Below are 27178 nucleotides of genomic sequence, written 5' to 3'. Positions count from 1 at the left end.
AAACGTGTTTTGTCTTTGCTGATAAAGTACATGCCAGTTTTGTACTTCAGACAAATGCAAATAGTCCTATTGCTATTGTGTTCTGCACAAAAGCATGTGAGGCTTGCTTTCGTAAGCCCTGGGTTGTACAATGCGGTCCGGGGAAATGAGGCTTGAGGAACACACTGACTGATTTCCTCAATGGATTTTATATTCCCATTTCGGAAAACAGGCTGAAACCTCAGAGTCTGGGTTATTCCTCTCCCCTCTTTGCTGGGAATTTGTCGCTGGTGCCCAGGAGAGCTGCCTTCTGCTCCTGGCCATCCCCACCAGCTGATTGCTGTTGAAGGTGGCTTGTTTCCCATGCTTACGCTGATAGCGTTGCTCCAAGATTTATCCCTTTTGAAGAGCATCAGGGTAAAACAGACAAGGCTTCTCTTGGGATCAGAGCTCGCGCATTCTTGCTGGTCCCTTAAAACAACTGAATGTTTTGCCACTGAGTTTCTAGGGAACAAGAATTGGGTTTCTCTCACTGAGGTTATTGATAGGGGCCCCTTTGCACTGGGGGGGCTGTCAATGGAGCCGCCTCGAGCTGCCCTGACTCGGCGGCTGCTCGTCCCAGCCCTGTGTGCAGACCCTCTGGCTGCAGGGGGTGCGGGCAGCTCTGCCTGGCTGCTGCGAGGACGTATTGAACCAGACGGTTGTCCTGTTGAACCGGGCAAACCGGCCGTCTCATTCCCCAGCTCCGGCAGTGCCTTCAGAGGAAGGAGCAAGAGCCACTGTGGCATAATGTGCCCAGAAGGGAAGTGTTTTCCAAACTCCTACCAACAGAGAGATTTTATTGCCTGTCCCTTTTCAGTGTTTTTAAAACTATAAGAGCTTAATGTTCTCATGATTTACATTAGCATCTAATCCTTGCATAATCTCACTAATCCGTTGGCCCCAAGATATCTATTGGCAGTGAGTTCCACGGGTGAACTGGTTGCTGTATTCATTTGGTGGAGAAGATGTAAATCTTTTTCCACTCTCATTGCAATCAACCTCCTTAACCTTCTGGCCAAGCATGGGAACGGGGCAGCATCTTCCAAGGAATGGGCTTCGGTATTTTAAGTCCTTCCAAGATTATTCTTGTGGCTGAGAGGCTCCACTGCGCCCTGTTTTGTGTTGGGCTTGGAGCCCTTGAGAAAGCAAGATGATGTCAATGGGAGACGTGCTGGAATATTTTATTCTGCCAGAAAGAAAACAAAAATAAACACTGAAACAAGCGATATAAAAAATATTGTAGGGCTTGTGCTGAACTGCCTCCTTCCCTCCTTCACCCTGTGTGTTCTGGGCATATGGTTCCTCCCCAGCCCGAGAGCCCCGTCATATCCATACACAGTGGGGAGAATTAAAGAGGAAACTGGCAGCCTTAACATCTAATTTCCTTCCTCTTTCTGGGCTGGTCAGATCCTTTGCATTATTGTAACTACTTTTTTTATCATGTCTATAAATAGATGTGCTCTCATGTGTCCCGTGAAGCAGAGTCGGGCCAAAAAAGTCATTCATTCTGCATAATCAATACATGAAAATGTAGTGGTTGCTGGCTCAGATGAGCTCTTGTATTGTTAGTTCTGTAGCTGGGAAAAAAATGTTGACTAATAAAGATTAAGGGCTTTTTTTCTTTTTATGGAATGCTAATGATGAAGACATGTTTGATATACTGTGAAATACATTTCTCTAATGTGAAGTTTCTGCTTTTTGTTGGGAAAGAGATTCAGTCCCTGGAGACTTTTAGAATTTGTAAATATAAAATTATCTGCTTCAGTGTTTTTTAAAAAAAGGTTGGCAGAAAGCCAGATTACTTACATTACTGTAATAGATTTGCTGACCTCTGACATCTGCTGCAGAGAAGTACATTGAATTTTTCATAATATCAGATGATGCAGATCTAAACCCTCAGTACGCTCAGCACCATTATTTAATTCAGGACTTAGTAAAGCAAAATCTTTTTTTGAGTAGCAGTTTGTATGTGATTAAACTTAATATTGCCGATTGTAATAAATCAGGATTAGTATAGTACTGATTTGTTAATCTAACTTGTATTGATTTTAAGTTGTCTTTATTTAAAAAAAAAAAAAAGGACTGGCTTTTCACAGTGACTGAATTTAATAAGAAGCCCTGTGATAGCAAAGACTCCCCTACTGTTTCTGCTCTTGGCTGGAAAATGTTATTCTTGTATTATTCCAGGAAAGAAAAAAAAAAAAAACCTCATGCTGCTAAAAATCTGCTGCCTGTGGAAAGATTTTTTTAATACACTCATGCTTACATATTCTATTTATGTTAATTGACTTATAAATAATACATTTTATTAATCTTAATATTGGAATCTTGATCATGATAAAAACCCTTTTATTTGGTCTCCTTGCAGGCTTTACAAGTAAATATTCTTTAGACCACAAAATATTCCCCCCCCTTTTCCTGTTTTATGAGTGCTTTGATACTTCCCCCCCGCCACGAAATACAGCCACAGTTCAAAGTGACTGAAAGCGTGGTTGTTGTTTCCAAAGTGTGATACATTCAAGGTATCCGGCTCCGTTTTTTTGGACGTCGTCTTTACCTCTCCTTGCGCAAAGATTGATTAAATCTTACCTGTGCTGCAAATATTTGACAAAAAAAAAAATGCGTTGGTTTCAGACATGTCACATTCTGCTAAACTATTTGGCTAACAGCGGATCGCATTCTTCCTGTGTTGGGCAATATTGACCTTAAATTGGCTAAGCCAGCTGCTTTCATGGCATGTGAGCCGGCTGCTTACATGTTGCGAGAGCTGTATTAGCTTTATTACTCCTGTGCTATAAAAACTTCTAATAATCAAATGATAAGATCATATCCTGTGGGTAATTGTGTTGTACCATGACAGGATAACTGAAAAAACATTCAGTGAAAATTGCAACCGACGGAAATCTCTACGTGAAGCGGCAATTGTTGGCGTGGCTCGGCTCGGCGCTGCTCCCCGGGGTCTTGCAGCCCGCGTTCCTGCCCGGCTCCTCTCCAGCCAACCCCGCGGCCCCCAGAAGCCACCTCGGGGGCGGCAGGGGACGGCAGCTTGCTGGCCCTCCTTTCAAACGAGGAGGGGAAAATCCTAGAACAAGCCATCCTTGTGTTTTGATTCAGTTTTACCTTAGTCATGCCGCCTCCCCGATACACGAAACGTTTAATTCCAGATTTCCTGCCGCTGGCTCCGGGCCTTTGACCGGCTATGCGAAATGTATTTTTACTGCTGTCGGCCTGCCAACTGCTGAGCTCAGTGAAAAATAACTAAAATGAAAACCTTGTACTCCCACGTGAACCCTTAAGATCAGAAAAGGAAATTTAAGCCACAGTTACTAATTAGCGCCAAAGCTAATGAGTTCTGGTGAGGTGCAGCAGGAGGAGGAGGAGTTTGCGTCCCACGTTACCCTACAAGGCTCGGTGGAAGGCACGCGAGCGGTGATTAATCGTGTCGGCCCGGGTCTCGCTCCCGTCCCGTACGTAGCCGCGGGGTTAATCGCACGGCACCTTTCACAGACAGCCCCACTCGTGGGCCAGGAGCGTCTCCGTCTCCCGTGGGGCGCGGGACAGTGTCTGAAGCCTTTACGGATGGCAAACGTAGATTTTTAATGGGCGACACGTTCCCATGGAAACAAAACAAAGTCAAACACTCCCCTCGCAGTGCTAACAATTATTGTAATAAAATGTGTTTTTATTAAAAGCGATTTTAAATATTTAACACATGGCAGAGCGGCCTCAACGTTGCCCTGTGTGAAACCCAACCTTGCCTCTAGTGAAGTCCAAAGCGTTGTGCGCGGCGTGGGGAGGAATTCGGTGTTTTCACCAATATTTGCGCTTTGCGAATGAAATGTAGCAGCCTCAAGTATGAACAAGATTATTTTTTTCTTATTCTGCTTAGTTATGCTTTTTATTATATAAACATTAACTGTAATATTACAGTGGGAAGCAGGTATTTGGCAGCTACGTATTATTTTGCTAAGTTTGCATAGAGGGAGCAGTTTCCAGTTTTAGCAGCTGTAACATGTTTAAACTCAGTTTGTAATGGGATCTGAAGATGAATATTCCCTGTGGGCTCTGCTTAGCTTCATTACTGGAGCCCTGCCAAATTCAGGGCTAGAAAGTATTATTCACGCCTCTTTGCACATACCATGTCAGAGCATGCTCAGTTAATGAATTTTGTTTCTAATATAGCATAAATTAGGTTTATATTTTAACATAATTTATGTTGTATTTTATTAAAATGTAAAATATTATGATCACGAGCAATCTAATTTCTGCTCTCTTAAGCCCAAACTGTGTTTGAACATCTAAGTATGTAAATCAAAATTGCATGCTTAGAAACTGATTCTAGGATAACAAACGAATATCTGAACCAAAGAGGTTTCTGCCTTGGAGTCTTAGATTAAAGATAATTAAGGATTCCTGGTATTTGAACAGATTTATGTTGTTTATAAGCAAAGTACATTTTCTTCATAGAGTCAACTTGTCTTTTTTTTTAAAAACAAATTATGTTTGCTGTATTAAAGTTCATATTTTTAAAGTCTGAGTCTTGTATTAATCCCACAGTGAGTCATTAATCATACCAAATGCATTATAAAAACTTTAATCACTGAAGTTGAAACTGAGATTGTAATGCAATCCATCCCTTTTAATTATATCAGTTATTTTTCCTTTCAGATCAAGAATTGCGAGGGAAAACAGATAGATTAAAACTCGGTGTGTTTGATACTTTCGGGGGAGGATATTTTTTGTTTGTGTTTGTTCCTTGCTTTTTTAAAGCAATTCCATGCACTTTGTGGAGGACAGTGCCACAGTGAAAAATTCCTTTGCTTTAACTCTTTTCCTCTCTCCTTCCTCCTTAAAAAAGACTCACTGGTAAAGGCAGGGAGCGTGGTGACTGTCACTGTGTGGGTGCGTTGCAAGGGTGGCAGTGGGCTGGTCTCTCTCCTCTTGTACCAAGTTCCTGGTACTCTTGCACGCAGGGGAACCGCCAGCCTGGAAATCGTGTAGCTGTTATCAAGTTGGCTGTGGCTTTGTAGGTGTTTTCCTGGGGTTTGCTGCATGCTTTTAAGGGTAGAGAGGGAAAATAAAAATAAAGGGTTGATTTTTTTTTTTTAAATCAGTCTAAAACGTCACGGCTCTTATCCTCATCTGGTACAAGCTGGTGCAGCCGCATCAACCACTGCAGTGTTACTGACAACTGATTCACACAAACTCCGACTCCACTGAATTTACGCCACGTGATAATCTTGCCAAATAAATTGATTTATCATACTTGAATTTGTAGATGTAGAGTTTACAGTGTTGCTTGTATGCCATGGAAGAAGATTGATTTATTAAGTAAACTGCTCGTGGTAGATGCATTTTGTTCTTTGCTAGAATGGCAAAACCTGATCAATTATTTGTTCCTTAATCCCCTAGATTAATCCTGCCGTATGAAAGATTTATTAAAGGAGAGGAAGATAAGCCACTGCCTCCAGTGAAACCTCGAAAACAGGATAACAGTTCCCAGGAGAGTGAAGCAAAAACAAAAGTGTCTGGAACAAAACGCATCAAAAATGAAAACCAAAAGAGCAAGAAGGAAAAAGATAATGCCCAGAAACCCCAGGATGCATCTGAGGTTGGTTGCTTTCCTGCTTTTCAACTTTTCAATTAAAAATGTACAGCTTTAGTCATATGAAATCCAATGATAAAATACATAACTTAAACTGGAGAATTCCAACCAGTTGGCCTTTGAGTTTGCTTGGCAATGGAAATTCAGTTGTTGTGGTCCTGTCTGTGTTGGGATTTTGCTAGGCTACAAACGGCAACCAGTTAGGTCCATATTGCATAGCAGCGATGGCAGGAGACCAAGCACTGGATGTAACAAGTACTATTTCTGCTTATTGTATTATACAGTGGTCACCACTGAAAGATCAGCAGCTGCCAACAGGAAACCACACAACTACCACAGTTATTTCCTAATCTAAGTATAGGGTGCGGGAACCTCTAATACTGTTGATAATACTGTGGTAACTGTTGGACACAGATGATTTTTATAATGGTAACCTCTGGATCAGCCCTTCAGTACTCACAGATGTATGCACATCTGTCAAAAAACATATCACTCCTCAAGATTTTTATCGTGTTATACTAAATTTCTCTTTGGACTAAAAGGTCAGATTTTGAGGGAACCACCTTCCAAACTGACTGAGACCGACTTCCCTCTCACATGCCACAGATGGTTTTCAGCTGAGATAGGTTCCTATTCTGTCACCTGCTTCACGTGGGCAGGCCTCAGTTTCCACATAGCGCTGCGTTACCTGCAGACATAGGACAGCCCTCATGGAATAGATTTTATGCTCACAGCCTGGGATAAGGTAGATCACTAGAATTCATGTTTATCTGCAAATAAGGGTAAATTTCACGTGTTGCTAAGTGATATAAAATCAATGGGTTTTTTGCTCCAGTGTTAGTTGAGCACTTTCTTTTGCGCATCATGCCCACTCTCTCCTGTGCCCTGCTTGTGCCCTGTGTGAGAATGGCGGTGAAGCTCCTCACACACAGCCCCTACACAAGACGTTGCTTTTCCTGTCTGTCTGCCAGATTACAGCAGCCTTCAAGGCGTTGCAGTGAAAGTAAGTATTTAAAGAATGTCGAAACACATGACGTGCCCGGCAGACTATGGCTGCTTCTTTGACTTCATTGCCGTCTGGCAGGTACATAAGTCCTGTTTCTAAACCAGTTTGGAAATTGGTGTTGAGTCAGCTACCAACAGTCCTTCTCATTGTTTAAAAAAAACAATGCAGGACCAGTAAACACGGATGCCTCTGAGACTTTGTGCACCCAGTTTTGAGAACAGAAAATTTTTACTTTCGTGTCCTACTACCTCTTTAAGTTGTGCTTACAAGGCCAATTTCATCTCCCATCCAAACCAGAATTTGTGTTTTAAATTGCCTTGATCAACAGGACCTTTAGTATCTAACATAAGAGCACTCCACAGAGAGGGGAGGTTTTTTTTGTTTTCTCTCGCACTGTAATTTTAAAGCAGGGAACCCTGTTGGGGGAAAACCCTTCCACTTCCAATGAAAAATACATAGAGAGGAGAGTGCACACAAACCTGCTTCAGTCACTGGAAGGTTGTAACACAAATTGCCCCAAGCAAGGAGATGGGAAGCGAAGGCTTGTGCTCCGTTCCCCTGTCATTCCTTCATGCCTGGTTATTTATTGAGGGGTCTTGGATCAGTAAGATACGTTACACACCATCCATACCGCCACTGCTAAGCACAACATAACAAGTCAGCAACAAAGCGTCAGCCTTAACTTTGAATTTCCTTGCTTTTGTTGTTCCCTATCTCAAACTTCCTGCTGCTTAAACTGCAGTTATTTTTCTGTGGTTTGCAGGAAGAGTTCTTAAGCTGCGCTTATCGGAAATGTAGGGAGCCTAGACGAGACAATAAAAATGTACAATTACGGCAGCTTCCCATTGTAAAATGGTACCTTTTATAGCAGAATTAATGTCTCCTCCCTGACTGGGGTGGAAGACGTGTCCTGCCCCTGTTTAATCAGGGTGGGCGATTAAGGACCTCGGCCTTCATGCGGGTCACTGTACGGGTGGGTGGTCACACGAAGCCCGAGCAGCGAAGGGGCCTGCAGGGGTGGACACTTCCACCCTGGGTGGGTGCGGAGCTGCAGAGCTCATCCGTGCTCTGCCATAGGGAGGGCTCCGTGCCCAGGGCATGGCCCTTATGGGGCCAGCAGAAAGGAGACGTCCAGCTCCTTTGGGTGGAGTGAAATCCAAGTCTGCTGGAGCCAGGCAGGAGGTTGCATGTCCCTCTCAGCCCAGCCGTCCCCCAGCAGTGGGGCCTCGTGCCAGGCTCCACATTTGGGTCCAGTCCTCATCCAGGCACAGCAGTGGCAGTGTGTTGCTCACAGGGAGCCTCTGTAGCCACGCACATAGATGTGTAGGCATGGCCCCAACCAAGCCACCACTTAAACCATTTCTGCATGTGGCCTAGAAGCTGGCCATAGTGTGAGCTGTGAAAGCGTAATCCAGTTACAAATGTGCAGTCCTCTCAATTGTTTGTTCAACTCATACGCCATAAGAAGTATGCAGGGAGAGAATATAACTTTAATTTATTAGGGTTGCATTTGCTTTTGTGCTCTTAACTATTTTCCTGCCATCACAATGACATCGTCAATGTAACGAGATACCAGAAAAATGCTATTAGCCTTAGACTGCACATTTCCTCACAATAGCTGAAACTTCAATCAAAATGTTGCTTAACAGAAACAAAGAGCAGAATGTACAGTTATTAAATATGATTTCTCTCTTTTTTTTTATCCTCCTTGCTTTGCTCATCTGTCTGGTATTTTCCTGTAATTTTATAAGCTCAAGAGACCAGTGATGGTACTTTGTAAAGGACCTAATGATGGTATTTGGCTGCAAAAGGCAGCTATGAGTTTAAAAAGAAGTTAGGATGACTAACAGACACTGTAACTAATAGGCCAACCAAACAGACAGGAATATTTAAAAGCAGCTGTGAAGAAATAAATCTCTGAGAGGGTTAGATTCGTTAGGACCTTCTCCGATCCCCCGCTCCTATGACAGACCATAAAGCAGCATTTAGATAATAACTTTCTCGACGCATCTTATCTTTACAATGAAGAAAGAAAGAAAACAATAATAATGAAGGACTCACACAATGCTGCTGTTTTATGACTGTCTTCTACCACGACATGTCAGAGGAGAGTGACAGCAGTTTTGAAAAGGGCTGTCAGTCAGCTGGATCGCAGATGGGACGCTCGGGTGACCTCTGCGGGTCACAGTTCAGCTGCCTACATAATGGGATGAATAGTGTGAATTGTGCACACAAGCTTTATTAATGGGGGAGCAGAAAGAGCTGCGGTCCCATTGACGATAACGTATAAAAGCCATGTTTGTAATAGCAGGCGCACACACTTACTGAATGTTGACAACTTCATTTTAATCTGTTAATAAAAAAATGTGTGTCCTAGTTAATCTGTGGCAGTGATTTGCTGCCTACAATAGGGATTCCTAGTATGCAATTTCTATCATTTTCACACTTTAATGCAGAACTGGGTGTGAATGATCTCCTCTGTGATCACTGAATTTTAAGACAGCTATGCTGGAGAGACTTTATGTAAGAAAAAACATGGGAATCGTCGTGTCATTTTCGTGGGTGAAGCTGGCTAGTGGGAGAAGTTTCTATAGCCTTACCATTTGTGCTATGAAATCTGCTCTCCTGTATTTGCCTAATTCATTTTAAAAGAGTATAACCTCAGCATTTAGCTGTCTGGTCAAGCCACCAGTGCCTCTCGTCAGGTTACAAACATCTGCTGTTTTGAAATGCCTTATTGTGACCCTGGCAGGGATGGCGTATTTCTTAATATTTCCAGAAGGTATGTGTCTTTGTTTGAGTCCAATACCTGGCGTTAGAGCCTTCACATTGCAGCAAGGTGATTGACAAGTACTTCTCTAAAAGTAGCCAACAGTGTACCGTGTATGATCTTATGAACAGTCTGTCGAAATGCACCACATTCTTATTACTGTCTGTTGAATCGTTTTATTAGGTTTCATCAGAACCAGAGAAGGATCAAGAATCAGCAGACCAGAAAAATTTCCCTGAGCATCCTACAGTGGGAGAGATGAAACAACCCGTGCAAGGCCCTCCATCTCTTATACCAGAGGCACCTCGGCCACTGCCTGTGGAAAAGACAGACCTGACAGAAAATAGCACGAATAGTGAGAAAGCCAAGGAGGAGGTTCAGCACTCGTCCTCTCTCTCAAGTATATCCGTGCCCCCAGAAGAAGACACTGTGCTGGATGCCACCGTCACGAAACAATTACAAGCTGCAGCAGATGCCCTGGAAGACACAAAGCCTGAACAAAGACTACACAAAGCTTTTACGGACAACTTAGAAAGCGAACCTCCAGAAATACCCTTCACGGCTTTCCCGGTCCAGCTGCCTGCTCAGAGCGACATGGAAGATGACAAATTGCCAGAGATGGCCGATTACATCGCAAACTGCACGGTGAAAGTGGACCAGCTGGGAAACGAAGATATTCACAACGCACTAAAGCAAACACCCAAAGTACTGGTGGTCCAGAACTTTGACATGTTCAAGGAAAAGGAGCTGCCTGGGTCCATGAACGATGACTCCACTTTTGGTTACACGCCGCTGCTCTACTCAAAGGGTAATCCAGGCATCATGTCACCCCTGGCAAAGAAGAAGCTGCTGTCGCAGGTCAGTGGGGCAGCCCTGTCGTGTAGCTATCCTTATGGTTCTCCTCCACCTTTGATCAGCAAAAAGAAACTGAATGCCAGAGATGAACTGTCCTCAAGCATATCGCAAGGTCCCCACGCCCCTAATTCTGATCCTGTAGCGATTAATAGGCCCTCAGTCATACAACATGTACAGAGTTTTAAAACCAAGGAAGAAAGGAGATCGATTAATGATGTTTTTAAACATGACATGCTAAGTAAACCGGATCCTCAGCGCTGTGATTTTTCAAAACATCACCTCAGTTCTCTTGCCGAGTCATATGTACCGAAGATGGATATCCAGGACTGCAAAGATAAAATGAGTGAGAAAAGGGCACTGCAGCACTCCCATGTGCCCACTTTCTTGGCAGATTTTTATTCATCACCTCATCTGCACAGCCTTTATAGGCACACAGAACACCACCTTAATAACGAACAGACATCAAAGTACCTCCCCCGGGACATGTTCAGAGAGTCTGAAAATATTTCTACTTTTACTCAACACAAACACCCAGAAAAACTAAATTTAAATTATCGCACATCTTTGCATCAGCAAGAAAAAAAGGCGGCAGTGGAGGCCTCTTCAGATGATCAGCCAACAGATTTGAGTCTTCCAAAGAGCATACACAAACAGACTGCAAAGGCTCTGGGCTCCGGCCTCCTGCATTCATCCATGGCCCAGCAAGAAGGCAAAGGTGCCTCCCCGTTTCAGGCTGCGAGCAGCCTAGACTGTAACCCCAAAGCTTGCCGCGTGTCCCCCATGGCCATGACAGCCCCGAAAAAACACAGCGAGTTGCTCCACAGACCTAGCAAGCAGCAGGCCCAGAGGCTGGAGAATCTGAGGAAGATGGAAGGGATGGTGCATCCTATCATCGGCCGCAGAACGAGCCCTCAGAACGTGGGGGCTGCCCGGCCTTTGAAACGGAGCCTGGAGGATTTGGACAAAGTCATTTCTGAAAAAAAAAATCCGAGCTGTCTCTCCTCTGCACTTACCAAAGGAGACCCCAGTGAAAGACAAGGTTCCCGACCCAGAGGGGGAAGGCAGCAAGCCGCTGCATGGCCTCCATTCTGGCAGCATGCTGGAAAGCCACAAATTTCCCCTTTCAGCCCCCATCTTCCCAGGCTTGTATCCGGGGAGCCTGTGCACAGGGCTGAACAGTCGCCTCCCGCCCGGGTATTCTCATCCCCTGCAGTACTTGAAAAATCAGACCGTGCTCTCCCCACTAATGCAGCCTTTGGCTCTTCACTCCTTCATGGTGCAGAGACAATTCCTCACGTCCCCTGCAAACTCTCAGCAACTGTACAGACACTTAGCTGCAGCAACACCTGTAGGAAGTTCCTACGGTGACCTTTTGCATAACAGCATTTATCCTTTAGCTGCTATAAACCCTCAAGCCGCGTTCCCACCTTCCCAGCTGTCCTCTGTACATCCCAGCACAAAACTGTAAACCCCCTCGCTTACAAAAAAAAGGTCTGAGGAGAAAAGTTAAGTCAGCGACATTCCTCCCCCTGTGACGATGTCTCGCAGATTTTGCGATCTGTATTTTTGTCAACCAGGACGCAGTCGTACCCTGCCCAGCAGAGCGCTTTGGAGTTTGATGGAGACAGGACTGCTTCTTTAATTCTGGCTCCCACATCAGCCCCCTCACCCCTTATCCCTGCCCCTGAAAAAAAAAACACACAAAAAAAAAACCCCCAAAAAAACAAAAGAAAAAGAAACCCCACCAAAAAAAAAAAAAAAGAAAAAAAAATTGGATTTTGCATATGTGTTTTCTGAAAGGACTTGTATATGGTAAGAGCAAATGTTCAAAGGGAGCTGTGGAAGTGCAGGTCCTGTCCTGAGCTCACTGAAATCCTGGGTGAGGGCTGCGTTTGCCTTTCACTGAGCTGAGGACCAGGGGCCGTGCGTTGTTGCAGATGAGTCAAGGACTCGAGATGAACCTGGCAAGGAGAAGCGGGCCGAGAATCCGTACAATCAGTGGATGTGCTTTTTTGGGTAACTTTTCCTGACTTTTAAAGATTCAATCAATGCAATGTATAGTAAAATGGCAATAGATTTTTCATTTTAACACTATTAGAACAGAAGGGTAAACACTGTTTAATTTGACTGTACATATCCACTTCGTAAACTACCAGTGTCACATTTGGTCACAATAATTTATATAGTTTTGTTTGTCCAGTATATTCTGTGCTCTTTATGTTCGGTTTTTTTTTTTTGTTTTGGGTTTCTTTTTTTTAAATTAAACAATATCATTTTATCTGCAACTTTTTTTAAAGGCTGTGGCTGTCCTATTTTTTTTTTTAAGTATTTGTAATTTTTCCAGTTTCTTTATACTTTTGAGCAGCATTTTTGTTTCGTTTTTCTGGTAACGTTTATTGTTTACAAACTGAAGCAACTGGTTCAGATTAATCTTAATGGTTATAAACATACTGTAGGTGATGTTATGGTGTGAGGATGCAAACAAGGTTCCTTTCCCCACGGTCCACCCCTGCAAGGTGCTGAGCACCTCTCGCCCTCCTCCTGTGGTTGCGGTGGCTCCTGTGCCGCTCCTCCCCTCCCACCAAGCTTTGCTTTCCCGTATCGTGGTCTGTGAATTTGTCGAGCGTTGTACTTACCTTACCTAGGCTGTGAAACCCTCCCGCCTACCAGAGAAATGGTCTAGAAAACAAAACCTCCCTGGCACAAGCTGCTGGATGACAAAGGAGTCCAGAAAACGGATTTGTGGTTTGCGAGAATGCTGAGAATTTCAGACCTTAGGAGAGGTGCCCGCGTTGATTTGGATCAGAGGCTTACGGGGCCTGTGCCACGCAGGCGGCCAGGCTCGGTAGGACGGGTAGGGGGCTGCACACAGTGGTCGGGACGGTCCTTCCACACCCCCGCGGGGGTCTCAGCCTCTCTCCGGGCATCCTTTCGCAGGGGGAAAGTTCGGGCGTGGAGGGGCTGGGTTTTCACGAAAGAGCTTCCCTATGGATGTATATTCACTTTGAAGGACATCACCACCACGCAGCTGAGCGCGTAGACATCGATAAAGCGAGGTGTGACTTGGAGGCTTTTTACAATGTGAAAATTGGTTGTGATTCAAACTGTCTCAGTTACTGTTCAAAGACAGTGTAATCAATACGAAAAGAAAAATGGAAACTACTAAGAAACACTTTGCATGCTAGGCATGTCATGAAATTTTCCAGTGATATGAAGCCAAATACAATATATAATGTATCATACTTAATATCCAAAGGTGGAAACCAGAATAATATACTCATCTACTGTTAAAGATCCAGCTTCTTCAATTAAATACTTTATATTCCTGTGGTAAAACTATATTTAATTGGTCGATAAACAGACTAGTAGAACTTAGAACATGCACGGCCAGTGCAGAGCATCCTGCTGCTCCACAAACCATACAGGAAGCAGAACCGCAGGCTCAGCTGGGCAGAGGCCGCAGTGTGGAGGACATCTCTAGTAAAGTTGCACTAGATCTGAATCACGTGAGAATCAGGGGTTTGGGGATGGGGGGGAGAGGGAGGGGGGAAGGGGAGAGAGTATACAAATCTACAGCAAACGCAAACAGAAGCTTGTCGTGTGTTTGGTGAAGCAAACGCTTCTCGTTTTGGTTCACTTGTGTGTGCTGGAGTCGTGCATTTGTTGATGTGAAGTGTCTGATTTCCCTTTTGGTTACGTCCTGTTGGAGTTTGATGGTGGCTTTTTTGGAGCCATGCTGAGGCAGCGCAGGGCTGGGGGACAGGGAGAGGGGAGGAAGGCTCCTCGCTTGCCCCACGAGGAGCCTGGCTGCTGCTGGCTGGGGGAGCTCGTAATACGCTGGGCGAAACATCAGGGCGAAGGAAAAGAAATGGTAGCAGAAAACCCCACCAGAAGCGGTGCATTATTTGTTTAAAATCTCTTTAACAGAAATCTTGGAAATCTTCCAGAAGACTATTGAATTCTCCATTGACTGAAAAGTCTTTTTTTTTTTTTTTTTAATGTCTTAAATGGGGCTTTGTTTGCATTGTTTGAGTTCAAGGGGCCTTATTATTGAATGAAATTGCACAAGCCTTTCTTTGTGCAATCAAACCATTGTTATTGGTAAGTTTGTAAAGGAAACTGTGGAATCTAATTGGCAATAGAGTCATAAATCTATTTACCAGGAGCCGGTTCCAAGAAATGTTGCAATTCAAACGCACTCTGTCCAGGATTCGTTAGGGATGCTAAAGGTTGTGATGTTGGATGCAAACAGCTCGCGTGCAGCTTCTGGCCGCCCGCTGGGCCGGGCTTCGCGAGAGGCGTGGGAAGTGGGGCCTGGCTCCTGGTGCGATCCCTGCCCCAAGCAAGGGTGGACGGGGAGAAGCCGGCGTTTGGCGGCAGGTCTGGCCTGTCTGCGTGCCGGCCTGGCGCGGGGTGGCAGCCGTTTGTCCCAGCTGCAGAGACGTTACCTCGGCAGCCCCTGGAGCTGGCGCAGGGGGCGAGTGCTGTGCCTGCCCCGTTCGGGGGGCGCGGGGCTGCCGCCTCGCCGCTCCCCTGCCTCGTCCCTTCCTTTGGGGTGGTCGGTGAGGCCGCATCTGGTCCGGGTTTGCAGTTGTCGTGATTCTAGTGAGCGATGGGACGTGTCGCGGTGCTGCGAGGCGGGCGGCGTTGGCGGCGCTGCCGTGGGTGCTTCCTGCGGTGTTTGCTGTACACGTGGTTGATACTTCACTCGTTCTCTTCCTCCTCCTCCCCTCTCCCCCCAGCCCCGCAGTTTTAAATATGTTCTAATAATGGCAGCGTAATCTACTAGCTGTTTATACTTTTTTAACTTTCTTTTGTTGTAAATATTGTATACTTTTTGTGATTCAAGTTATGTAGCCTATATGCTCTGTAAGGTGATGATTTGTATATATAAAAATGGCCCAGTAATATTATATAGTTCCCCATTTAAAAGGTTATTGAGTAACCTTTGTGTTAGTTTAAACACTACCAGAAATAAAGCTGAGCCAACTATAAACACTCAATTTTTGTATGTTTTCCAAATTGTACTTATTAATGCTTTTGATACTGTATTATGTGCCAATAGTTTCCCAATCACATAGCAGGCAAAAGATATTTTGTACTTTTTGATCCACTGTAATATTTAATAAAAAATGTTACTATCTGTTCCCTTTTGTGTTTGATTAATAATTCTGTAAACAGCCCTTATCGCAATGGATTACATATTATCCCATCCGACCTTTCAGCCCTCTTATATAGGCTTTTCTAGAGAAAATATCTCCTCCTGCAAATGATTAGATTAAAGAAATGGAAGTTTGCAATTTCCTAAAGGAGGACGAGACAAGATCTTCTGTCAGTGCCCCTCTATATTTGCAGTGTGCTTGCATTAAAGCGTGGTCAGGCTGATTGTAGGACAGCATTTGAGGGGATAACACCCATGCCTGGCAGTGGTTCCAGTAGCAAATTTGCTCCATTTGCATCTCAGAGCAGGATTTTTTTCCGCCAGTGCTGCAGATTTGGGCTGGGATCTGAAAATCACCCTCTGCCAGACCATGAGTAAGATTTTGGAGCCGCATGCACACTGGTAGTGTTGCCGATGACAGTGAGCAACCACCAAGTAAAATTAATTTGAGTTTGTTGGGGTCCCTTGCGTGTCAGTGCACCCCCACACACATGCAAGTGATGGAGCTGAGGCATCTGTGCTAACATCACCCAAAGGGCTTGCGGGGGGAACACGGGCACCTCCTCGGGGCTCGACTGCCCCTGCCATGGGCTGGTGCCGGTCTGCAGGAGATCAGAGCTACACCTGGAAGTGTTTGTTACCGTATTAGTGGCTCACAACCACTCTGGGTTTGAAAGCAGAACATCTCGTGGTCTGAGCAGGGATGAGGGATGCTGTGCCGCTGGCTTGCTGGGGCCTTCGTTGCCTTGGCACAGTGGTTTTTCCTTCAGCTGCCAGCAGCAGGAAGTGAGCAGTTTTGGGGGTCTGAAACAAAGCGGAGATGCAAAAGGTGGTGGTGCTGGCTGCAGTTTAGTTCTCCTGGCTGAGGGCTCTTGGCTCTGTCTCTTGCTGTCTTGCCTTTCTGCACTCACACAGCAATGTCCTGTGCCGTGCTCCTTGCAGTTGCGACCAACATGCGAGGAAGATGGGGCGCAGTCCTTCTGGCTTCCTCTGGGCCACTGCAGCCCGTGCCCCAGGTGCACGTGCTGCCCGAGTACCTCGCAGTACCTGCGCAAGCCTTTCGCCAGCAGCCAGGGCACGGGGGGCTGGAAGTGGACAGAGATCCCTGCCCTGGAGGGATCCCAGGCTGTGTTGCAGTTGCAGATGGTTGGCCAGCAGCTGCATCGCCCAGGAGCCTCTCGGGGCCAACCCTTACCCCGTGGTGAGGCCGACCTGTTGGGAACGGGGCCCTTCCTCTCCCCCTCTGCCGAGTCTCTGCTCCTTGCAGAAATTTTCAGGAATATTTTTAGGAAAGTTGCTACTGCTGGGAGGAGCAGCTCATGCACAGACATCACCGGTAATCCTCACTGGCACCCTAATTGCTCTGGGAAACGCAGCGCTCGCCCACAGGCTTTCCAGGAATATCAGACACCTTCGGCTCTTCCCGGAGCAAGAAAACTGGAGCCTGGATCTTTGCCTTCCCAGTTTGGGTAGGCTCACAACTGAGGTGCTATGGGAGCATATTGCCCAACCTGGGAGGGCTGGATGGCCTCGAGGAAAGCAAAAGGAGCGACCACCAAAGCACCCCGTCTCCCTTGTGTGCGCCCAGAGCTGTGAGCAGCTGAGGTTTGCGTTTCTGCAGGAGAAAGCTGTGGCCATGGCCATGGTCCCCGCACAGGCACCTGCTTTTGAGGTGGCGCTTGTCCAGCGAGCAGACACGGACGCGAGGGCTGCTGGATACAGCTTAATCTGTGTTTTCATTTATATTTTCAATTTGTCAAAAAAGAAGTATTTGCGATGTCACATGCTCCATCTAGTGTCTCACCTGGGGAACGAGCCCCCACTGGCACGGGCAAAGCCGGGGCCTGGACGTCCCCTGTCCTGGGGTGGGTGCACCGGGGACTGGACCCTCCATCCCCACAGCACCCACACCACGAGGGCCGGCAGGATGGGGCGCTGGGGACAGACATGTTCAAAACTGGGTTAGTCAAATTCATGGAGATTTTTTTGTGGCTGCTGAAACCCAGCGGCTCGGGTACAAATGTGGCATTCAGGAGACGCAGAAACCCTGAGCAGCAGCAGCTGCAAAGCCCTCCCTGTGCTCACTGGTGGGCAGGAGGCTCCGGGAGGGGTGGCCGTGGGCCAGCACATGTGCCTTGCCCTTGGGTGCTGCACCCTGCGCCTCATGTCCCCACCATAACATGGAGGCACAAAAATCCTAGTAGCTCCTTCCTCCTCCTGCAGAGAGAGATGCTCAACAGCTGCTCTTTTTTTTTTTTGGTGAAGAGCTTAAAAGTGTTTAACAAATTGCTGATTAGCCAATTAGTCATCTCATGGCAATCACCGTGACTCCCAGCCCTGAGCCTGGTCCCATGGGGTGCTGGGGGCACCAGTGCCCGGTCACGCTGCCCCACAGCCAGGGTGCAAACCTCACCTGCCCACCCACGTCCTGGGTGCCCCCACGGAGCCCTCCCAGGGGGCCTGCTCTGCCGGAAAAGGAGGTGGCTGGGGGTGCCCAGCGCATGAGGGGGCTTCTTTAGGAAAGGAAGGAAGGGAGGCAAAAAACACAGAACTTGCAAATTTTTTCAGGAAAGAAAAAATTGCCCCGCCGATGTCTGAGGCAGTCCTGTCCCATGGAGCACGTGCATGGTTGTGGGGCGGTGGTGGTGGGCTCCCTGTCTTACCCCAGCACCCCTCCTCTGCCACAGGCCATGCCACAAGGCAATGCTGTGCCGTGAGGTGATGCTGCAAGGTGACATGATGCCATGAGGTGACGTGATGCCACAGGGTAATGTGATGCCATGAGATGTTGCCATGGCATGATGCCATGCCATGAGGCGATGCCACGCTGTGTGGCATTGCCGTGCCATGAGGTGACACCGTGAGTTGATGCTGTGAGGCAATGCCATGCCGTGAGGCGAGGCCAGGCTGTGATGCAGTGCTGCAAAAACCTCCCATCTTGCAGAAGCCAGCAAGACATGCTCTTTAGCCAGTTTGGCACCAAAACTGTTTGTTTGTGACTGCCAAGCGCCTGTGCACGCAGCAACACCCCCCCACCCCCCCCCCCCCCCCCACCCCTCCCCGCCCCAGGCTGGGGACAGCAGAGGGGTGACCAATGGCCCCTCTTTATTTAGGCCCCACCGTACCGGGGCTCAGGAGCTGCAGTGCCAGCTGGCAATACCACGTCCCCAGGGCCAGGCGCCGTGTCCCTCATGGAGGGAGCCACGAGCCAGGCACCGTGGCAGGGCTGAGCCATGTAAGTGCCATGGGGAGGGGAGCAGTTTGCCCGGGGGGAGCGGGGGGCAGAGGCAGGGGCAGCACTGCTGCGCTCCTGGCACGTGCCCCATGTACTAAGGTACACATAATGGACATGGCGGGACCCCACGCCAGGAAGGTGAAACTGTTGCATCTCTGTCGGACTGTGGATGGTTCATGGCTACACCTAAATACAATTAAATTGAATTTACAGGCAGTCCAGGTGTGTTCAAGCAGAGATGAAGTGGGCATCTGCAATGAGTGGTGCTGACTGGTATTGCTTGGAGCAGCCTTCAGCTCTTGTAATTCATACATTGCGTGTGCGTTTAGTTGGGGTTTACGTGCTGGTGCTCTGGGGTGGGAGTCAGGGAGTGCTAAACCTCTCGACTGTCCTGCATTTGGGTCTCTAAACCCCTCCCAGGCTCCCACTGATGTGTCTGGGACATCGGCGTGAGCGGGGTGTGTGGTTACATGGGCCAGCGACGGCCGTGCAGCATCCCCGGGCCAGTGCCCTGCTCTGGCCCCCTCCGCTCGCCGGGAGCAATGGGGGGAAAATACTGAGCTGCTCGCAAAGCCGGCGCACACGGGGTGCCTCGTCCCCGCCACGCACATCTTCCCAAACCCTCCGTCCTCCGCAGAGAGCCCAAGGCTCTCCTCTTCTCGCAGGGCTTCCTTGGGCTTCTCTGGCGGTGTTTTTGTTTGAAAGTTCCCCAAAAAAACAGCCAGGCAAAGCAAGCTCTCCCCCACTCTGCCACCCCAATGTCCATGGAGCTCTCAAATGAGGAATAAAGCCATTTGTTTCTAATTATATTTGGCAGCCATTCAGAGAATTTAGGACTAAAGCATGCAATTTTTTTACTCCTGATTAAAGCACTTGACCTCATAAGCAAAAGGCAAAGATTTCAACACACGCCCACAAGCAGGCTAGGAACAAACTGCAGAGAAAAGACCAGGAAAAAAAAATCCCCTTTGCTTAGATACACCAAATAATTCATTATGAAACAAAAGGCAGAATATTTAGTGCGTAACTGGAGCTTGCCTAGGGCTCATCCAACCACCCAGTTACTGCTGTTAAAGCAGAGAGCTCTTACTCCAAGCTCAGGCGCATGGCGAAGGCCCACATGCTCCATCGAGTCCGTGGTGCGCCTGTGACCGAGGCCCGTTTGCTGCCTGCGGGAGGAAAGTGCCTTCCATGGGACTGGCCCTGCACCCAGCCGGCGGGACAGCTGGGACGGGGCCCGGTGGCAGTGGGTACGTGAGTTGCCATCTTTTTTTTCCCCATATTCCCAGGCCGAAATATTTTATGCCCGTCAGAAGAAGGATGCGGCATCGCCAGTGCCTAATTTCAAGCAGTGGCTGCCCGGGACAGTGAGGCAGTCCCTCCTTCCTTCTTTCCACCCATCAGCACAGCGTGACGCAGCATCCAGCTCCCATGTTTACTATTTTCCCCAGCGTTAATAACAGCGCAAGGATGTGTCGCAACTGCAGAAGAGTCAGCTGGCTCCCAGCCAAGAGAAACAGCAACGATCTCAATGGCACCCTTTAAAATAGCAGAGAAACCAGCTCAAACAGAAATTAACTACCCTGCGAGGTTCTGTGGTCCATAAAATACTTCCCCCGGCTCCAGGGTTTTAAAATTACATGAAAGAAATACTTTCCATAAAAAGTAGTTAACTAGCATACAGATTTTTTTTTAAGTAATAATTCTGAGCGCCATACCCAAACAAAATAGTTACACAAGCATTAAATTATACATTAAAGGAGGCTGATAGAGACAGTGAATTACAGCACCACCATGTAAGATTTCAGATACACCGATAGCAAGCATTATTAACATTTCTATTAAAGGTGACCTACAAAAGAGGGACAAAAATAATCTGTGCCACTTACGATTTCTTGTGATGCAGCAGAAAGCGAATGTGAAATGGCTCCAGCCCAAGTGCCATCTAGTCCCTCTGTCAACATCCCTGCCTGCTATCCCTCCCCATCCTCTGCCCCAAAAATTAATGAAGGAGAGCAGAGGATTGCTTTCTGCGGGGACTGCAAATATGCAGGCTGATGGTCTCTTTTTTAGCTGGGTAACTTCTGTGGAGGGCAGAGAGTGGATGTTTTTCTCAGTGCTCACCTGAAACAGTGAGATGGTGAATTTTTAGTGGGGAGAGAGGGGGAGAGAGAGAGAGAGAGAGAGATTTTTTTTTTTTTTTTTTTTATCTCCACTTGCCTGGGTACCAGAGGTTTGACCACACGAGCAAAGGCAGTGATGGGCAGAGCAGGTTGCAGCAGGCCTGGGGAGGCTGCCTTTGGCTGGGCTGGCTCCTCGTGCGGGGGCTGCTTCTGCGTCCGCCCCCGGCAGCGCTTCCCCAGGGGCTTCCCAGTGCCCAGGAGGGCTGGTCCTGCCCAGCAGCTCTCCTGGCGGTGGGGGGGACCAGCTGTCTCGCCCCTCCAGCCACCCGCGGGGTTTTGTAGTGCCTGTGGGCATTATGAAATACATAAATATATAATGAAAAAGATCAAATATATATTTATATAGATAAAAATACATTTACTTCCATTATATATATATATAATGAAATATACAAGTACCTCCGAGACTGCTGCTCCTCCATCCCAGGATTGTTTAATAGGGTATTTCGTTGCTGTCAGTTTCAAAACTTATTTGGAAGAAACTAACTGGCAAATGAAAATACTCGGGCACACACTGAAACACACCACGACTGCATGAGCAGCATGTCCGTAGGGGATCAAGCTTACGAACAGAGGGTGCCTGAGCGCTGTGATGGTTTCCTGCAGCTATCGGGGCACTGCCACTGTCCTGGCCGGATTCACCCCCTCTCAGCCACCCACGGTAGTCAGGGACTGGTGGCTAGATGGGATCTGAATTTCTGATGGAGAAAGCAGTCAATAAGGAGTAGGGAATACTGATTTAGGTACAATAGTCACACACAGGCACGCTCGGTGCACTGCTGCACGTCTCCAAGCCCGAGTCCCTGACGGGTTGCTGGGGACTGCGGGCCTCGGCTCACACCGGCTGGTGTGAGGGACAAAGCATCTGCTAAATATCTCGTAAGCAAAGCAGTGAGACCAATGCAAAATAATGCCGAAAAGAGGATTTCTGTTACCCTCAAACACCGAGGACTCAGCATTTGCCACGAGGGCAATGTGGGTACGAGGAGACCACTGGTACTTTTGCACCAGACTGGCTTTCCACGAGGAGCTGGTGATGGTTTCTTGTGGTGATATTATCCAGAAATGAAGAATCCAGCTCTATTTTTCCTGATGTTTCAGTACAACTTTATTGGGGCTAGGGCTGGGAAGAAGCGAGGCAGAGGGTTGGGGAGAGGCAGGTTCCTGTGTGGGGCAGTTGTTGGCAGAGCCCAGCTCCTGCTCCTGCAGGGCTGTGGGCTTGACCACCAGCCCTTTGGAGTCGTACACCTGTCTGTGAGCAGGGTCAGCCCTGCTCTCTCACTGCAAACCCAACACCATGGTGGGTTTTATACCATCTTCTCTGTGCAAGGCAGAGTATTTGGGCTTTACATTTAGGTTATTAATATACAATGACTCCAGATTTCCAACTGTAGCCTGTTTTTCTGTACCATTAGTATCTGCTTTGTGGCGAGCAGAGCATTTCACATACCATTAGCGTTTGTTTTCATCAGAATTTCCTAAATCCCGACATTCCCAGGTTTTCACCAGAATCTCCCAAATATTTCCAGTGCCTAGATGGGCTCCTAGAAGGCTGGGCTCAATTGCCTCGCATTAAAAGTATGTTCCTCTTCCCACAATAGTTCTAAATAGTTGTTTTAGCGTTGTCTGTGAAGGCCTTGGTCTAAGGGCAGTAGGCAGACGGGCGCTCTGCTGCAGCCAGCCGTCCTGCCTGAAGCTTTCTGGTGCGTTCCCGAGCCTTGCCCAAGCTTGCTGGATGGTTCCTGAGCTTCTGCCTCAGCTAGTCTGGAGATGTTAATTTTCGTAAGTTAATGTTGGGTCTCTCCATTCCTAGCAGCCCAGTTTGGTTTAGATCAGCTCCTGTGCTTGTGTATTGCTCTTTTGTCTTACAGCATTTAATACTCACTCAGTACGAAGCTTAAATAGAAAATCAAAACAACCCCCTACATGGGCTTTTGAGCTGAGCAAGGTGCCTGCAAACGAGCAGATAACACTCAGGTACAACATGTGCCTGAAGCAGCAGCAGCTGAGGCAACTTTTGTGCAGAGCAGGTGGTGAAGCCCACTGGTGCCCTGGTCTCTGCTGACGAGCAGGGTGGGGGGTGTACAGTAAAACCTGCTGTATGCTTCTCTTTTAATTTATGGTAGTTTTTGAATTAGGCAAAGCGGATCATGCATTCAGCTGCAATTTTGCCTGATACGAAAGTGACAAGGCAGCACTGCTCCATCAAGGGACAGATGACAGTGGAGTACATTTTCCCACCTGGAGCTATCTTGCAGCCCAACCAAACACTACCCAATAACTGATATAAAATAAATCTGAAATAAATAAAGCCTAACAACAACCCACCGCATTATGTGTTTACCTTGGTGAGATCAGCCAAATCCATTTCGGTGTGGATGGGTTTCCAACCCAAACCAGATCTCCTATAAGGCTGCTGCTGATGCAGCTCTTTTCCAAACTCACGCAAAAGATCTCTAAAAGGCAGAAGAGCGGGTCTGAACTTCAATGGGAAGGGGATTTTGCTTCCAGTAAGTTATAATGTGGTGTGAAATGCCTCCAGGTTTTACCCCTCAGAGTACCGCCTCCCCTTGCCAGGGCATATCCTGCACCCCCTGACTCTCCATCCGCTGTGCCCTGAGCTGCAGCATCTCCAGGGTTGCGGGGAGCTCTGAGAAAGCAGCCATTACCCCGGCAGTCCCTCCATCTTCCCCTGAATCTTCTGCTTTCAGCTGCTAGTGGAGGCAGAGGAACAACTCCAGGAGTGGAGCCACCGTTTTTTTTTTCCCACTGGCTGCAGCTGGAGAGGCGGGGGGGGGGGGGGGGGTGTGAGTGTGTGTGTGTGTTTGTTTATTCCCCTCTCTCTCAACTAGTGCCTGATAGCTCTGCTCAGAAGGGGCATCTGCTCTTCATTTAGAGCCAGCATTAAGGTACTTTTGCAAGGGGATTGATGGAGACAGAAAGAGGTCAAATGATTTATCCAAGTTCAGAGGGAGTCCCACTAAACAGCTTGCCTGTAGCACCTGTCAATTATTGGTCCTCCTCCACTCAGAGGAAATACGTAGATCAAGGACCCGAAATCAGCGTGGTAGAGAACCTCAGTTCCCAGCTCTCTTCAGATTCAGCTTTTCGGACAGGCCCTTATAAGGTTCTGTAATGAAAATCCTAGAAAGGACAAAGGAGCTGCATGCTGTTAGAAATAGGCCACATCTCCATATGGACCAGGCACAAAGGAATTACAGCTGCACGCTGGATACTTCAAAAAAAGCACCAAGGTTACTTGGACTCAAAATCCTGCGGCCCCTCCATCTCCGGCGGGCTGGCTGGGGGCTCCGTGCTCCCACTGAGCCCTCCTGGTGCCACCCCTCCTCCTCCTCCTCATGAGGTGCCATCCTGCTCCTCAACACTGCTCCTCCCTCTGGCGAAGCAGAGTTTGGATACAGGATTAATTTTCATTCTTATTATTCTTTCCAAACCCTATTTTTTTTTTTTTTTAAGTTCCACTGCAATGCTGTATGCATGGTTTTTCTGCTGTCTCACTACACGATGGCTCTGTGTTAGACAGGGTGGTACAGCTGTGCGTGCGCTCGAGGGGCAGGTGGGACAACCCAAATCTTCCCCAGAGATACCCATGTCCTAAGCAGGCACGACGAACCACCAGTAGCATCTGGACGCTGAGAAAGGAGCACTGGTATAATCTAGATAGATGGGCATAAGAACTGGAAAAATTCTGCTTGTGCCATTTTGTTTTGTTTTATTTTATTTTAATTTTCCTTATCCAATTGAGAAATGAGGAAGAGGGGGAAGAATAAACATATCACTTCTTGGATTCATCTAGCCGAGAAGCAACAGGCAGATCCAGAATTTGGGTGCCGTGTTTTACAAGCGCTGGGACTGTGCTGCAGGGCAGCCTGTGCCCCACAAGCCCTGGCTGTCCAGGTGCCCGGTTTGAGGATCTTAACAGGCTGCTGATAGTGCTAAAACTTACACATACACATGTGCACACAGTAGACTGCACAAAGGCTTTAAAATTTCAACCTCAAATTAATGGTATGGTTATTATCATCTGGAATAAGTACGGATGCAATCGCTGTTCCTCCGTCCCTCCTCTTCACAGCCCCTGAGTTACACTCTGTACAGGAGTGGCAGCTACTTAAACACTGTTTTGGGTCTCACTAACCTGTAACATTTCGATCTGGCTTTTGAACCTGTTCAGGAAGGTTTGCAGGCTTTGGATCGCTGCACTGAAGCAAGTGACCGTGCTGCAAACCTCAGCTCTTCGGAGGAGTTTGGGTGTGAACTCCGTCTGCAAGGGCTGAGACATTTCTGCACTCAGGTCTCATCTCTGCCCATCTCCACCGATTGTCACCAACTCTTCTGTCAGTTACCCCGCAACACACCATGTGGGAGAGCTTCTGTGACCCACCCTGAACAAATGTGAGCTTGTGATGCCTACAGAGATAATCATGTAAGAGCTGTGCTTTGGACATTAGGAAGCATTTCTTCTCAGCAAGGGTCATTAGACATTGGAAGGGGCTGCCCATGGAGGTGGAGGAGTCACCATCTCTGGAGGTCTTTAAGAAAAGACTGGACATGGCACTTAGTGCCATGGTCTAGTTGACATGGTGGTGTCAGGGCAATGGTTGGACTCGATGATCCCAGAGGGCTCTTCCAACCTGATTGATTCTGTGATTCTGTGACTTCTCCTGGCTTGTCCCATCCACGCCAGCCTGGTGTTAACACCTTTATCCGCCCACAGTGACAGAGGGAGCTTGCTGGTGAAGGGACGCCCAGGGGGTGCAGAGCAAAGTCAAGGTGTTAGGAGAAAACTGCTCAAACACCTACCATTGCTGTCACGGAGAGCAGAGGGATATTATCCAAGGTCAGTATTTCGTATGAAGACAATGCATTGCAGATGTCTCCCAGCTGAGCCGGGCACTTCTCCCCTGCGGGACTCTCTCCAGAAAAAAATGACCTGCTAAAGTATGTATGTGCTCCAGTGATTTCTAATTTCAAGCAGCTTGGAGGCACCCTGAATGCAGTTTGGCTTGTGCTTACTGCTGTAGGAGCATGGGGAGGCTGCGTGTCCATGGCCACGGTGAGAAACCTGACCGGCACATTTCCCTGCCTTCCACCAGAGCTGTGGAGGGGATGGGAGGAGCACAGCGCCTGACAAACCTCTCCAGGGCTGCCGTGGGCTGGTTAGGGGTTTATCCAAATGCTGTGCTGTGTGGAGAACCCAGCTTTCCCTGCAGTGCCCCGCGCCATGTCCCCCTACCCGGCCATCCCGCACGGCCCCTCCGCACTGCACTGCAGGCAGCGCCAACCCTCACAGCCAAACCCCAAACCCCTTCCAGCTGGCCCCGAGGCACTCGGGCCTGGCTTTCTGTTTTTCCCTTGCGTGTGTGAACAGGCCTCGCGCGGCGCCTGCGGGCACGGGGCGGTGTGAACGAGAGCACGAACGCGGCTGTTCTCACCAATAGACGTGCCGGGCACCGCGCGCTGTGGCTTACGCCATCCTGTCTGAACCAGTGCGAGGAATTCACGGGATTCTCATAAATCTGGATCGTTTCACTTTCGTTGAGGGTTTTTATTATTCCTTTTTAAATTTTGTTTGCTTTCCCCTCCCGCCCCCCTCCATTAATCAGTCTCTTGTTCAGAAGTTTCCTCTCTCCAGCGAGGGAGAATTAAAAAGCTCTGCTTGGCAGAGCCGGTGAGCTGCACCAGCTGCATACTAACGAGGACAAGGACGGCTCTCGAGCAACGCCCGGGCAGAGGAGGGCTGAAGCCACGCCATCCAGCACACAGCCTTCGAGGAAAACCTGGATGCTTTTTGAGAGCAACGCGGCTCTCTGAAAGAGTGACCTGGTGCTGACCTCAGTCCCACCGGCTTGAGGGATACCGTTGCGAGCATCATGACATTTGGCCACCTATGTCATGCTCCGGCTGCTGGAGTCCTGCAATTAACCATATTTGTATGTGTATGAGCCACCCTTTGGCTAACCTGCTCGCTTTTAGAAGGTCCAGGACCTTGAAATACTCTTTTGGGTAACTGCTGTCCTTAGATGCCACACCAGGAAAAGCGGAGGTGGGGGCAGGAGGAAGGGGGATCAGAGGATCCCGCTGGGACACTGGGAGCTGGCCAGGACGGACATGATGAGCAGGACAGCCCCCGAAGTAAGCTACAGAGGAGATGGAGCTGGAGGGATGCCGGAGCAAAACTGTGGGGTATAGCTGTAAGCGTGCCAACACCAAAGCACAGTGCTTTTGCTTTAAACAGGTAATTTGTGGGGTTATGTCTAAAAACACCTGTCACGGTTTAAAGCTGGGCTGGCTATTAACCAGGTGGCAGATGCTCTCTGT

The 27178-nt window shown here is 47.9% G+C and overlaps 1 protein-coding gene across 1 annotated transcript in view; it reads left to right on the top strand.

Annotated features, from left to right (window-relative positions):
• Positions 1-12514, top strand: part of ARID5B (AT-rich interaction domain 5B) — a 107229-nt gene extending 94715 nt beyond the window's left edge. Inside the window, 3 exon segments of the mRNA XM_068398884.1 lie at positions 5434-5632; positions 9586-11232; positions 11234-12514. Coding sequence (XP_068254985.1) covers positions 5434-5632; positions 9586-11232; positions 11234-11725 — 2338 coding nt within the window. The 3' untranslated portion in view covers positions 11726-12514.
• The last annotated feature ends 14664 nt before the right edge of the window (positions 12515-27178 follow it).

Source organism: Nyctibius grandis, chromosome 4 (assembly GCF_013368605.1).
Source record: "Nyctibius grandis isolate bNycGra1 chromosome 4, bNycGra1.pri, whole genome shotgun sequence".
NCBI lineage: Eukaryota > Metazoa > Chordata > Aves > Nyctibiiformes > Nyctibiidae > Nyctibius > Nyctibius grandis.
The sequence above is the reverse complement of the archived record's forward strand: the minus strand, read 5'-3'. Positions and strand labels throughout refer to the sequence as shown.